We start from the raw sequence: 15,834 nt of genomic DNA on the forward strand, positions 1-15,834 counted from the left end.
AAGGCAAAGGGGAAATCAGTATCTGAAAACTTTTGGGGTGCAAATCTGGAGAGCTGGGGACAGTGATTGAGTGGGGATGAGCTTAGATTTACTTGTCTCCTTTGTTTCAGTGGGCAGTAGTGCTTCTGGGCCAAGTAAAATATGGGACTAGAGAGAAGAATAGAAACCAGTAAAGATTTACCAGCAAATGGGAAAACAAAATGTAAAAGCTATATAATGTGGTTTCAAGCCTAATTTAAGTAGTCAAAAGGGAGAAAACAAGTTGCAAAAGAAAAATGATAGACTAGTTCTCTTCATCAAATGTCCTTTTAAAAGGTAGATTTAATGATTGGTATTGACATAAAATGTTTACTTAGCTGGCCTTCTGAAAAGTTGTTTATTTAATTTATACCCTAGAGTTTTTAAAAGGATTTTAATTAAAGAGTGTCATTAAATACTTATAGTCCAGTCAGAATCTCAAAGCATTATAGAAGCACATAGCGCCTCTTACAAATGAGCAGAGAGGTAAGATGGAAAATCAAGGAGGCAAGTCACTATCAGGCATAGGAGCAGAATACTAATACCCTGTAACACAAATCAGATGAGTGTGTCATGATGTGTATTTGATGAGCATTTGCAGACAAGAATGCATACCTAAATTTCAGCACTTCATTAAAAAGTAATGGAGCCTTTATATATATATATATATATATATATATATATATATATACACACATATATATATACACACATATATATACACACACATATATATATAATATATATACACACACACATATATATATAATATATATACACACACACATATATATACCATATGCTGTTTGATAAACCTGACAAAAACAAGTAATGGGGGAAAAGATTCCCTATCATATATATGTATTTTATATATATATAATATATCATACTAAACCTGTATGATTGATATATATATATATATATATATAATCTATATCATACTAAAACTGTGTGATATATATATCATACAGGTTTTAGTATTCCTAGTCTAAAATGCTCCAGAATTTTTGGAGTGCTGATGATGCTCAAAGGAAACTCTCACTGGAGCATTTTTGGATTTGGGGTTTTTGGATTAGAGATGCTCAACTGGTAATATTCCAAAATCCAAAAACATCTGAAATCTGAAATACTTCCAGTCCCAAGCATTTTGGACAAGGGATATTTAACCTGTATATAAATACACACATATATGTATATATACACTATATTTATATATAAGATATACTATGTACATTATAAAGTATATACATTAAATATATAAATACTAGGAACTGTTAGCATTTCTGGTGCCTCCGAGCTTTCAAAGTCATCAAAATTGCATTCTCTAAATTTCAATGTTCTATTAAGTCTATTAAGCAGCTGCTAAAGGTTTTAACATTTGAGTTATTCTATTTAATTTAACCCATAATTAAACTGGAATTATCTTCTTAGATGTTGACATTTTATAAGGCTATAAGTGGTTCTCTATACCTGGGCATGATCTGTCTGGATAGCTGAAAATAGGCATGTCCATTTGCAATCTTAGATATTATATCTTGAAAAAAAGTAGGCACTAATACTCTGAAAAACCTGTTTCTTTGCTCTTTTTGTCTGATCACTGGAAAAATTATCTTGAATGAGATGGAGGCTTTTTCATTCAGCCAAGGCTTTTTGTAAAAAACAAAACAAAACAAAAAACAGTGATTCTAATGGATACAGATGGATTCTCATTAATTTTGAGAAGCAACAAGATATAATTTTAACCAATTTTTTGAACTGAAATGAAAAACAAGTGTAGTGTACTGTATGTCAAACAATATTCATTTGACCTTAAAAGCCACATGTTTATTCAAACCTCAGTCATACTCTCTCCGAGTGGTACCCTATGAAGCTGTAATGGGTTGGCTTTCTAGTAGTGGGAGAAATGGAGAACAAGTATTTGAAAAATGGCCAAAAGCTAGGCTGAAATTCAGACTGTTTATAACTCCTGTGGCTTCCATTAATCTCTGGTGGCTTGAGCAGGTCAGAGAAGTTAAACCCTGTCCTCTCAAAAGGACTAAGTGTACAATGAGATTCCAAGATACCCATGAAGATAAGCCTCAGAGAGCAAAACTACGCCAGCATGTGGCCACTTTTGAACCATACATCATAAATAGGGTAGCCATAGAGCAGATTTATCTCAGACAACCCAGTTTTATTGCCTCTTTTTCTGGCAGGCATAATTATTAAGATTGCAGCTCTTGCTTTCAAAATGTGCCTCGGTTGAGATAGTAAATTACATAGTCACTCTAATCATAAGGCAAAGGGACATGAGACAAATCCCTGAGACAGGGGAAATGTTCTCTGTATTTTTTGAGGGAGAAGTTGAAATCAGCAGAATCAGGGCAAAGTGGAAGAGAGCAGGGAGGAATAAACCCATTGTGAAGTCTCTCCTTACCATGAGCTGGGTTCCATGGGGGAGCACTTTAATGCCAGTGCTCCATACCGAAGCTAGAGATGAAGAAGTGAGTAGAAGCAGATGACCTTAGGGAGCCTCTGCCAAACATCTAATTGTATAAATTCTGCTGGGAGGGAGCAAGTGTGCTGAAATTTGAGAGAAGCTTTAAAAGGAAACTAGTATAAGGATTCTCCATTGATAGGCATTTGAGCTTCCAATGATGATATACAGCAATACAAGAAATCTGCAAGTTTTGTAAAGCACAGAATTAGAAAAAACTACTTTAAATTTCAAATGGAACCAAAAAAGAGCCCATATAGCCAGGACAATCCTAAGCAAAAGGAACAAAGCTGGAGGCATCACGCGATCTGACTTCAAACTATACTACAAGGCTACAGTAACCAAAACAGCATGGTACTGGTACCAAAACAGATATATAGACGAATGTAACAGAACAGAGGCCTCAGAAATACCACCACACATCTACAACCATCCAATCTTTGACAAACCTGACAAAAACAAGCAATGGAGGAAAAGATTCCCTATTTAATAAATGGTGTTGGGAAAACTGGCTAGCCATATGCAGAAAAATGAAACTGGACCCCTTCCTTACACCTCATACAAAAATTAACTCAAGATGCATTAAAGACTTAAATTAAGACCCCAAACCATAAAAATCCTAGAAGAAAACCTAGGCAATACCATTCAGGACATAGGCATGGGCAAAGACTTCATGACTAAAACACCAAAAGCAATGGCAACAAAAGCCAAAATAGACAAATGGGATCTAATTAAACTAAGGAGCTTCTTCACAGCAAAAGAAACTATCATCAGAGTGCGCAGGCAACCTACAGAATGGGAGAAAATTTTTGCAATCTATCTATCTGACAAAGAGCTAATATCCAGAACCTACAAAGAACTTAAACAAATTTACAAGAAAAAAAACCAACCCCATCAAAAAGTGAGCAAAGGATATGAGCAGACACTTCTCAAAAGAAGACATTTATATGGCCCACAAATATATGAAAAAAAGCTCATCATCACTGGTCATTAGAGAAGTGCAAATCAAAACCACAATGAGATACCATCTCATGCCAGTTAGAATGGCAATCCTTAAAAAGTCAGGAAACAACAGATGCTAGAAAGGATGTGGAGAAATCGGAACACTTTTACACTGTTGGTGGGAGTGTAAATTAGTTTAGCCATTGTGGAAGACAGTGTGGTGATTTCTCAAGATCTAGAACCAGAAATACCATTTGACCTAGCAATCCCATTACTGGGTATATACCCAAAGGATTATAAATCATGCTGCTCTAAAGACACATGCACCTGTATGTTTATTGCAGCACCGTTCACAATAGCAAGACTTGGAACCAACCCAAATGCCCATCAACGATAGACAGGATAAAGAAAATGTGACACATATACACCATGGAATACTATACAGCCATAAAAAGGATCAGACAGTTATTTTCTTAAAAAATACTTTATTGTCAAATGAAGTACTTTATTGTTTGGGCTGTCAGTATAAGATCTTAGCATTTTTAACAAAATAGCTCCTTGAGAAATATCAAAACACACACAATGGGGGGACTTCCTGCCAACAGTAGCAAGCCAAATCTGAAGAAGAATACAAAATTATTTGTCCAGAAAAATCATAAATACTTTTTAAAAAGTGCATTGTGAGAATGCATGTGTTTTCAGGAGGAAATCAGAAGAGAGTGAATATAGAAACTATGAGCTGCATGGTGCCCACCATCCACACTCTGCTCTTTCAATGGAGATGTGGCTAAACAGATCCAAGTTTATGGTGAGAAACAGAATCTTTGCTTCTCAGAGCAGTCCCAATGCATCTGCTGTATTGTTACCATATCTGGCCCCCGGAAAGATGGTCATCACACAGTCTGTTCCTCCCAGTAGCCTCAGAAATAAGAGTTCCCAAATTTGCTTTGCTTCCCCAAGTTGAGAGGCAGTATCATATAATGGCTAAGAGAACAGATTGGAGCCAAACAGTTTGGATTCAAATTCTGGCTCTGCTCCTTCCTACTTATGTGACTTTGGGCAAATGAATTAACCTCTCTGTGCCTCAGTTTCCTTATTGCTAAAATGGAGATAATAATGCCTACTTTATAGGGTTGTGAAGATTAAATGAATTAGTATATGCAAAGCATTTAGAATTGTGCTTGGCACACGGTGTCAGCTAAATGTTAGCTGTTATTCCTAATCCCCTTTCTTCCCATTCTTTGCCTCCACTTCTTTTTCCTCCTTCTCCTCAAGGGTAGCTTACACATGGGGGAATACCTGGCTTAAAGGACTCCCACAAGTGTGCTGTGTATTTAACAAAGAAAAGGGCTTGGATCAAACAAACAAACAAATAAGCAAACAAAGCCTAGCAAAGATAATTGTATGCCTGCACATTGAAAAGGAATCATTTCATCTCTAAATCATTGGAAGACAGGGTCCTGGAGATATTTTAAAAAATGGCTAGAGAGATTTCTTCGGCTCATACCTTCTAAACTGGCTTAGAATTTCTCATAATTATGCTAGTCCTCTATTTCCAATTTTTTTAAAAAGAGTTTGTATCTTAATTAAAATCTCTTTTCTCTCTTGGCTAAAAATGAGGCTTGACAGGACAGATATCTGCTTCATTGGTAGGAGTGCAATTTACAAAGTTATAAAGTGAAGTGTTAAAAATCCAAGTACCCACTGAGCGTGGTGGCTCATGCCTGTAATCTCAGCACTTTGGGAGGCTGAAACGGGTAGATCACCAGAGGTAAGGAGTTCGAGACCAGCCTAGACAACATCGGGAAACCCCGTCTCTACTAAAAATACAAAAATTAGCCATATGTGATGAGTGCCTGTAGTCTCAGCTACTCGGAGGCTGAGGCGGGAGGATCGCTTGAACCCAGGAGGCAGAGGTTGCAGTGAGCTGAGATCATGCCACTGCACTCCAGCCTGGGCAACAGAGACTCTGTCTTAAAAAAAAAAAAATTCCAAGTACCCAAATAAAGTAGAGTCCTGTGCTACCACATCTATGAACTGAAAATAAAAAGCAGGACAGAGAGGGGAAACTCAGTGACCTACCCATGTTGACTGTCTGGTCAACCTGAAAATGAAAAGCAGTCAGTTGTATACACTGCTCTTCCTTCTCATATATCTTTTACCTCTGTTTGCACTGTCAGTCAACAAATCAGGTTGATTTCTATAAATTGTTGGAGTCTAAGCTCATAAAGTCTATTCTAATGTGAGTAATGGGCACATCCAATGGTGTTTCTGGGCAGCTATGGAATTCCTTGAAGGAGTTAGAAAGAATAAGTTTGAAGAAAGAGTGGCTTTAACCACCCATGAAGAAATAATTGCTCTGAAATGCTTCACTGGGAATTCCTTATTTGTATTATAGAAACAGATTCATATACACACAAAAAAGTCCTCCAATCCCAGAAACATATGGGGTATTATTGATCCTGACAGGACATCCCAGATGGCCGATTAGGAATCAGTGCTATTAATTTGTTAAACTCAATGTGAAAGTCAACGCTGTCCCATCCACTGTCTGAATGACTTTCTATTCAAGAAGAAATATTCTAGACGTAAGAAACATGCCAAGAAGAAACATGATGACCTCAGAGGGATGGGGTCCTGGGACAGTCAGCAAGTACGTGGGCATGAATTTTGAGCACAAGAGATGGAGAGAAAGCAAAAACAATCTGGAACGTTTCCATGGAAGGAGATCCAGTTGGGATTTAGCAGATGAGGAGAGGTAGGTGAGGATGGCAAATCTCTAAAATGGTCCCACACACGTGAACATAAATGATTCACTTTTGAAAAGGTATTATTAATGACAGCGAGTCTCTTCTATAGCTATGAAAAGATCAGAGTATCTCAATACACAGTCGTCCCTCAGTATCCATGGAGAATTGGTTCCACGACCCCCCACAGATACCCAAATCCACAGATGCTCAAGCCCCTGATAAAAAATGGCATAGTGTTTGCATATAACTTACACACATATTCCCATATACTTTAAATAATCTCTAGATTACTTATAAAACTTAATACAATGTAAATGCTATGTAAATGGTCATTTTACTATATTGGTTTCTAAAATTTGTAATTTTTAAATTGTTGTACTGTTACTTTTAACATGTTTTTAAAATCATTTTCTATCTGCAGTTGGTTGAATCCATGGATGTGCAACCAGTGAATATAGAGGGCGGACTGTATTTTGAAGTTTAGATGAGAACATATAAACTCAAAAATTACTGAGTTAATTTTAATTTTTTTTTATTTTACTGTGGTAAGGACACTTAATGAGATTTACCCTTTTAACAAACTTAAGTATACAATACTATATGGTTAACTATACGCACAATGTTGTACTGCAGATCTCTAGAACTTGTTCACCTTGGAGGGGGAAGTGGGGAGTTGCTAATCAACAGGCATAAGGTTTCAGTTACACAAGATGAATTTTCATTTTTTAAAGTAGTGTTTCTCATTAACAATGTTTCTTTCCTATCATCATGACCAGGAGATGGTGGTGTTTCTGCAGAATGTGGGCCAAAACAAAAACAACTTGAGACTAATTTCTGAGAATCTATATTTGGATTTGCTGTTATTTTCTTCAGTTTTCTTTGATTTTGAAAACTTTGAAAAACTGGTCAATTTTTATGATGTTTAAAATCAATGAAGTATCTCACATACCACTTCCCTGAAGACCCCGGATTCTAGCTGAGATGGGATCTGAGGTGCAATTTTGCTGCTCTTTCGGAAAGAGAAATCAAGTGTCTTAGGTAAAATGGCACTTATCTTGAACACTGACTAATTACTTTTAAACAGTTGCTTCCAGTTTCATTTACCTTGAAGGAGTTAGCAGAAATATCACAATTTCATAAAAAATGACTTCCATTTTCTCCCTGGGCTCATTTGAGATATGTTGGATGAAAGGGCTTGGGTTGAGCAAATTGTGAGTTGCACCATTTCTCCTGCCTCCCTACTGCATCTGTACTTGGAATGCTGTCAAGAGCTTTTTGTGACTGTGGCTCTCTTTGTATTAAATAAACCAGTCAGCATGATATATGATTAATATCATGCCAGGGGAAACAGGAAGACACAAAGCAATAACAGTGCAAGAATATATTTTTGAATGCTTAACTCTATGAACCAGATTAAGCCCTGAAGGTGGTCAAAGAAGATCAATGAGAACTAGAGTGATTAGGCAAAACTATTAGAAGAGGTGCAACTTCAACTGGACTCTTGAAAGATGAGTAGGATGCAAATAGGTAGAAGAGGAGCGGGGGCTATTCCAAGCTTGTGAAAAGTAACAGTTTAAGTGAAGCACGTAACAGGAGGGAAGGTAGGAAGAAGCATAGCATGTAACAGAACAAAGAGATCAGCCAGCCAGCCTAAAGGAGATGTGTGTGTTGGTGTCAGAGAAATGAGGCTGGAAAGTAGGTTAAGGAAGGATCAGACTGTTTCACAGAGGGTCTTTAAAAACAAGCTGAAAAATTTAAATTGGATAATATGGTAAGAAATGGTAGCATGATCAAGTAGTTTCTCAAGAAGAAAATTCCTAGGCTGGGCTCATGTCTGTAATCCCAGCACTTTGGGAGGCTGAGGCAGGAGAATCATTTGTGACCAGGAGTTTGAGACCAGTCTGGGCAACACAGCGAGACCACGTCTCTAAAAAAAAAAAAAAAAAAAATTAGTTGGGCATGGTGGTGCACACCTGTAGTCCCAGCTACTCAGGAGGCTGAGACGGAAGGATAGCTTGTAGTTTGAGGTTGCAGTGAGCTATAATTGTGCCAGTGTACTACAGCCTGGGTGACAGAGTGAGACCCTGTCTCTGAGAAACAGGAAACAGCCAAAAGAAAGAAGAGTAAAAGAAAATTCCTAGATTAGGGTATTATGTAGCATGTATAATGTAGAAAGAACATTATAGACCCCTACAGCCTTGGGGAGGGGCTGGATTCATGGTGGGATCAGAAGTTGGGGATCCCAGGAGTGTATGACTGCCACCAGTTATCTCCCTAATTTTTGAGCCAATCTTTCCTCACCCGGGAGTGCAGAGAACAAGGAGGGATGTGGTGCGAGTTGAGGCTGGAGAGACAGTCTTAGAAGTCTTCCTTCACCTCCCTGACTAGGTCAACCCCTCTCAATTACTGGCTTTTATAACACCTTTCCTTTGTGGCATGTGGCACAGTTGCAATTTTATAATTACTTATATCATGACAGGGTGTCTATCTTCCCCACTAAAACTCCATGAAGGCAGGTTCCATGTCCATTTTTGTTCACCATTGTATCTCTAGCACTGGTGCAGTGCCGGGCTCTTAGTGATTGCTTAACAATGTTTGCTGAATGAAAGAAAGTAGATATTTACACTCAAGACACTTTAAGCCTAGAGTGAGAGAAGGGTAAGTTAAGGCCTTGATGGGAAAAGATGGGCAGTGTGGTAAGATACTCTCTTAGGAGTATCTGCACACAACAATGTGCCATGCATGTCCCGTCTTCCCATTTACTCCCCTGTACTAGGAGATATCCTTGTCATACTCCTATGAATGGGTCCCAACAGGTAGTATAGAAGTTAAGAGCTTGAAACTCTGGAGCCAGACTGACCAGGTTAAAATTCTAGCTCTGCCACTTACTACCATTTGTCCTTGGACAAATCACTCAACTTTTCTGCCTTAGCTTCCGCATCTGTAGAATGGGGATATAAATAGTTGCTACTATTTTTGTGAGGATCAAATGAGCTATTCCACACATAAGTGCTTAGAACACTGTCTGACACATTGTACATGCTACATTTAGACACCATTTACTAAATGCATACTTGGCTTTTAATACAGTTAATACCTACCCCAAATACCTTTCCCTTGTCTAGAGTCCAAGTACATAGCCTTCCCTGTTGCTTTGGCAAGATGAGCAGGGGACAGGAAGTGGAAATGATCAATGGTGGAGGGAAGCTGGGCGTGGGTTTGGGTTTGAAGCCTGCCTTCCCAGAATGTGGCAGTAGTATAATCTCTGAAGAGATTTAAAAAAAAAAAAACTTTTATTTTAGGTTTGAGGATACCTGTGAAAGTTTGTTACATAGGTAAACTCCTGTCATGACCATTTGTTGTACAGATTCTTTTCTGCTTCTCTCCCTCCTCCCACCCTCCATCCTCAAGAAGACCCCAGTGTCTGTTGTTTCCTTGTTCATAAGTTCATAAGTTCTCATCATTTAGCTCCCACTTATAAGTGAGAACATGCAGTATTTGGGGAAAAAAAAGACACATGCACGCAAATATTCATTGCAGCGCTATTCACAATTCTGAAGACACAGAATCAACCTAAATGCCCATCAATGACAGACTGGATAAAGAAAATGTGGTATATATACACCATGGAATACTATGCAGCCATAAAAATGGATGAGATCATGTCTTTTGCAGGAAGATAGATGGAGTTGGAGGCTATCAGCCTTAGCAAACTAACACAGGATCTAAAGAGATTTTTTCTTCTGATAAAGTTTCCCTTAAGGTTCCAGTGGCTGTTTGCACTATGCTTCCAGTCCTAATGAGGTTTGCTGAAGTGCTAGCAATGACACACATTGTGCCAATGCTCTCCTTGACTGTCTTAGCCTCAAAGACACGTCTAGCCAACGAAGGCTAGGTCTGAGATTCAATCCGCGTCTAGGATTGCTGTCCGACCCAGGAAGAAAGACACACATTAGTGTTTGGGGACAGTGCAGACAGGCTATTTCAATGCCCTTTATATGAAGGTTTGCAAGTTCAGCAGTCAAAAGATTATTTCTTCTTCAGTGTTTGGCCTGCAGTTAGGGTGGCCAGCATAGGGGAGAGGTGTCTGGGTTCCCTGCTGTATGAGTAATGCGCTTATATAAGATACGTTGTTGTAAAAACGTCATTTCCATGGGAAAAACTAACTAGGTGCTTCACAAGTTAGAACTTCAAAGGAGTTTCAACCACATTATGCACAGCTGAAAGATGCAAAGAAACTGGAGGTGATGAAAGAACAACAATTTTTATAAAAGTGTAGGATTTAGTTTTTATAAAGGAAGATGAAAGAAAACTGTGCATTTAGGCTGGATGAGAGGTTGCAAAGAAAGAACTTACTGAATTATCAAGTATATAAAGGGACAATACATGGCCAGTAATAACTAGCTTTTATCTGTTGCTTCTGAGGACATAGAAAAGAAAACAAATTTAAATTGTAACAATAGAACAGTCCAGAAAATAGCTAGTTCCAGGATCTGTTACCACAAGAAGAACTAGAACTAAAGTTCTGTCTATGGAGATTACATTTTAAAAAGGCAAAACTATCAAAGATAGAGGAGAAGGTGCAATGCTACTTAACTCGGGGGTAATAAATATAGTAATTACTATATAAAATATAATAATTATTACTTATAAACCAATAACTCTGTATTAGGCCATCTCTTAGCAGCCTATGCCATCTCAGTTAATCTACACAACCATTTCACACGTAGTAAGCATAATCTCCATTTTTACACCTGAGAAAACCAAGGTTTTGAGTGGTTAAATAGTTTGTCCAAGATAACAGCACTAGTAGGTGGTAGCCCTGCAATGTCAAATCTATGACCTTCTGGCTTCAGAGCCTCTGTCCTTTGCATTATACTGTATTGCCCCTAGGTTGCAGTGACATGTCTTTTCACTGTTGCCTTTCCTTTCTATTATCAATTGTTTTCCAGTTTAGATTTCACATATCCTTTTCCCCAAAGGGAATAATATCAGCCTAACTGGATTATAGTGACCAGCTGGTTATATTAGCAACCACATGTACACCTCTGCTCAGTATGGACTTTCTTTCTTTTGAGCCACACTGAAATTAAGTTGGGGCAAAGATGAGAAAGGAGGTGAGGAACAAAATATCCATCTTTCTTGACTGAAATGTACCAGCTACACTGTAGTACAGACATACACACACACACATTGTGAGAAACATGTATGGAAAGATCCAGGGCCTTACCAAAGCATAAATCAAATTAGGCTGTAACTAAATCCATATTGACTTATGAGGGCTGGTGCAAATAGTATATTAAAAGGGATGAGCATACACTGGTAGTCCAAACAAAGTCAGTCCTTCCAAAAAGCAATGTTAACTGTAGTTTCCTAAAGTGGTATGGGGGAAGAAAACAACTTGGAGATCAGGAATGAGACCAAGTAATTTCCTATTGACCAGGAATCAATGTATAGTCAACACCATCTACCACAGTCAATCAGTAATTCAGGGGGAAAAATGCACAACAACCATATTCTTTTTTGGTAGCACCTAATTCAAATCCTGACTAAATTTCTAGTAATCATTTCAATCTAGTGTGCATTCATTTAAAGAGCACCTACTCTGCCTGGCACAGTGGGAGAAATAAAGATAAATGAAAAAGAGTATCTGTCTTAAAGAGTTTATGCATTAATAGGGATGATAATACATGGGCACAAATAATAAAAAACAGAAGTTGACAAGGTGATAAATGCTCCCGGAGAAGCACAGGTTAAGTGCTGAGGAGTCCTAGAGTAGAGACAGGTTTACTTCTAGTTTGCAGGACTTAAAAAGGTTTTATGGAAGAAGTGGCATTTAGACTGGATTTTGAAGGATAAGCAGGATTTATGGGTGGAGAAATTAGGGATGGAAGTGGGAAGGCAGAAAAGAAAGGCCTTCCAACTAATACTTATCAAAATGTGACCTGAGGACGGCCTGCAATAGAATCTGAAGAAGCTGCATTTGTGCTAGGTCTTGAAGGACTAGCAGGATTTCCACAGGCAGGGATGGAGAAAAAGAATTTTCCAGAAAGAGGAAACATTTTCTCCATCCCACCTGTACATGTGCAGTTGTTACTTAGACAGTCCTTTTGTCTCCTTTTCATCCCAGTTCCTTATCATGAAATGGCCACCACTCATTCATCCCAAATTGGTTGCCATATGGTTGGACTTTAGATGCTTTAACCAATCAGAAACTGAAATTGGTTGCTTTTCCACTGGTTCACTCAGGTTTCAGAATTTTAATGGGCTCAATTTAAGTGCACTAAACTCAGATTGTTTTTAAAAAATCCATGGTTCCAAGTTATCTCCATGGTCTCAGGAATGGTTTCTCAAAGTGACAGTCCACAGACCACCATTCTGCATCAGAATGAACGATGGGATCTGCTTAAATGCAGATTCCTGGGTCCCACTCCAAGGCCACTAAATCAGAATCTCTGCAGGTGTGATCCAGGAATCTGAACTTCAACAAGTTCTCTGAACAATTCTGAAGCACACTAAAGTGTGAGAAACATTGACAGGGAAAGGACCGAGCAAAGGTAAAAAGGTAAGAGAGCACAGGAACAATGCAGTGGGCCCTGAGGTGCATGAATGGAAGAATATTGACCTATAAAGGTAACTTGAGGTTAGACCATGAAAGGCCTTCACTGTCAGAGTCGGAGGTTGACATGTATTTGAGTGGCAACAGGGAGTCATCCCTTTCAGTGGCAGAACACTGTGGTTAAAGCCTGAAATACGGAGCCAGGCTGCCAGGATTCAAATCTTAGCTCCTCAACTCACTAGCTACCTGACCTTGGATAAGATTCTTAACCTCTCTCTGCCTCAGTTTCCTCATCCATAAAACAGGGAGTACTCCTCACATAGGGTTGTCATGAGATTAAGTGAGTTCATATCTGTAAAATGCTTAGTTAGAACTGGGTCTGACATATAGTAAGTCCAAATACATGTTGGCATAAAAATTTTTGAACAGGGGTGTAACACGGTGATGGATCGCTTTTTGGAAGATTAAAATGGCAGCAATGTATAGGAGTCACCTACACATCCACCACCAGCAAATCCTATAATTTTTTTTCCTCTAACTCAGTGGTTCACAACCTTAGGTGCATATTGGAATCACATCCTCCTCCTCCTGATCTGGTATAAATCTAACAAGGTAATTCCAATATGCACCCATAGTTGAGAACCAAGGTTCCAAATGTATTTCAAATTTGTCCACTTTTAATTATTGGGTCCTCAGTATATACAAGACACTGTGCCAGGTCCTTCTCTTATATTATCTCATTGAAATCTCATAAACATCTTGAAGGTAGGAGCTAACATTATCCTCACTTTAAAGATTGGTAGAAAGGTTGAATAAGGTCATTCAACTACAAAGTAGCAAGGCTGGGATTAGAACCAAGGCAATTTGGCTCCAAAGGCTCCACTCTGAACCACTGCTGTGTTCTCAGTCCAAGCACCCTTTTTTTTACACTGGAAAGAGTACTACCCTAACCATCTTGCTAGTCTCTCCACTTGCATTATTGCCTCCCTCCAGTCTAGTCTGGACATAATAGCCAGTGAGATATTTTAATACGTTAATTGGATCACTTCATACTCTTTCTCACAACCTTCCAATAGCTTCCCAATGTATTAAAAATGGAAATCCAAAATCCTTCCCATGGCCTTCAGAGTCCTGCATGGTCTAACTCCTAGTCACCTCTTCAGCCTCATCCCATGTCAGTTTCAACCACAATCACTACATTTCATCCACACTGGTCCTTAGGCTCTTTGAATGCTCTAAGCTCTTCCCTGCCTGGGGTCTTTGAACTTTCTTTTCTCTCTACTTAGAATGCTCTTATTCGGGATCTTTGCATGGGTGACTTCTTTTTATCTCTCAGGTCTCAGCTTAAATGTCACCTTCTCAGAGAGGCCTTCCTGACAACTCAACCTAAATAAACTACTTATTTTTTATCTCAGTCCTATGTTTATTTTCTTCATAGTACTCGCATTGTCTGTATTTCCATGTTTGCTTATTATTTGTCTTTTCTGGTGAGTTCCATAAGAGCAAAGAACATATCTTGGCTGCTATGTATGCTATATATATTGTTGTGTAGGTTGTGTGCTGCAAAAGGATGCCACAGCTACAAAGGTGCATTCCCTGGGATTTTCTGAAAAATGGCAATAAAGTATCTTATGTAAGGGAATACTTTTTGTAACTCACATAAAGATGCCATATGGTCTAGCAGCACCCTATATGTCTACTGTGTTTATCAATATAAATACCCCAATTCTAGCACAATGCTGAGCATACAGTAGATGGTCAAAAAACATGTTGACTGGATAGAAGGAAAGAGGACAAAATTAGGATATTGCCAGTGGGAAAGTGGGAAAGTGGGAAGAGGGAGAGATACAGATAACTGCTGAAAGATTTGGTAATCTGAGAAGAGGTAACAAAGGAGAAATTAAAGGGGATTACACTTGATCCCAGGAACCTAGAGAAAAAACTGGTGCCATTATAAAAAAAATGAAACCTAAAGAAAAAAAGACTGATGTGAGAAGACAATTCAATTTTGAATATAATTTGAGAAAATGCTTTCTGTTTTGCTTTTATTGAGTTTGTCACCATCTTATTATGGGGTTTAAAAAGTATACCTAAATTTGCCCTGCACAGTCTTCATAATGGCCACATCAATTCCTTGCAAGGTCCATTCTTCCTTTTAAGGCTATGAATGAAAATAGTCTGTGTTTTATGATACAATAATTTAAGGGCCAAGCTAGAAGGGATTAAGGATGGAGAAATAAACATATTCACTTTCACATTTGATGACTCTTTCCCATCCTCCCCTGAAGCATAGCACTCCATCCAGTATAGTTTTTTTTTTTAAAGGCTGTGGCCTTTAAAATCAATGCTTTATTTATTTTTCCCTTTGTTAATTAAACCACCTTTAAAAACTAAGGCTACCATAAAAATTACCTTTCCCTAGGACATTAGACAGGTATTTTCCTCCTTTCTAAATTCTACTACACAGGATAGCAGCATCCAGGGGTCTTGGGATATAACACACCTACCTCTGCATACCCGGCAGCAGGAATCTGGAACAGAGACTGGGAAGGCACAGGTTAATTTGGGGCAAGTCTTGAGACCACAATACACATTTCCCTCCTGCCAAGGAGAAACAGAATTAAGATTAGAAGCATCTAGGATAAGTGTAAAGGCTTCACTTAATACCTGACATAGAGTAGGGACTAAAAACATGGCATGTCCTTCCCTCCAGCTCTCCCATCGTCAGTTCTCGGTACTTCCTACATTTTATTACGCATTATTTTTTTTCTCCTACAATTCCTCCATGCCAGAGACTAAGCCACAGAAAACTTAGCAATCTTAGTTGAGCATCATGGTCTAAGGTGGTACAAAGTAGTCTGTCAGGGATGCCATGAGCCTCTGAACCACCAATTATAGTCTTGTTCCTTTTTTCTCTGTTCATGATATCCTTGGTCCCCCAGCTGGATTGGGGGTTTAAAGGAATGAAGATTTATTTCATAGCTTCCATTTGTAATATTCACTAGACTCTCCCTTCCAAACCAAAGGAAAAAGCTCTCTGGGGTAATACAAAACTATACAAGATGATCTGATGGCCACAGCTCAGTCTA

At 38.5% G+C, this 15,834-nt stretch overlaps 1 protein-coding gene across 8 annotated transcripts in view; it reads right to left on the bottom strand.

Annotated features, from left to right (window-relative positions):
- Positions 1-15,834, bottom strand: part of CHRDL1 (chordin like 1) — a 122,049-nt gene that overhangs the window by 30,315 nt on the left and 75,900 nt on the right. For all 8 annotated transcript variants that reach the window (XM_030807247.1, XM_012498669.2, XM_030807245.1 and 5 more), the window contains exon 6: positions 15,253-15,346. In XM_030807247.1, coding sequence (XP_030663107.1) covers positions 15,253-15,346 — 94 coding nt within the window. The remainder of the gene's footprint in view (positions 1-15,252; positions 15,347-15,834) is intronic.

Source organism: Nomascus leucogenys, chromosome X (assembly GCF_006542625.1).
Source record: "Nomascus leucogenys isolate Asia chromosome X, Asia_NLE_v1, whole genome shotgun sequence".
Lineage (NCBI taxonomy): Eukaryota > Metazoa > Chordata > Mammalia > Primates > Hylobatidae > Nomascus > Nomascus leucogenys.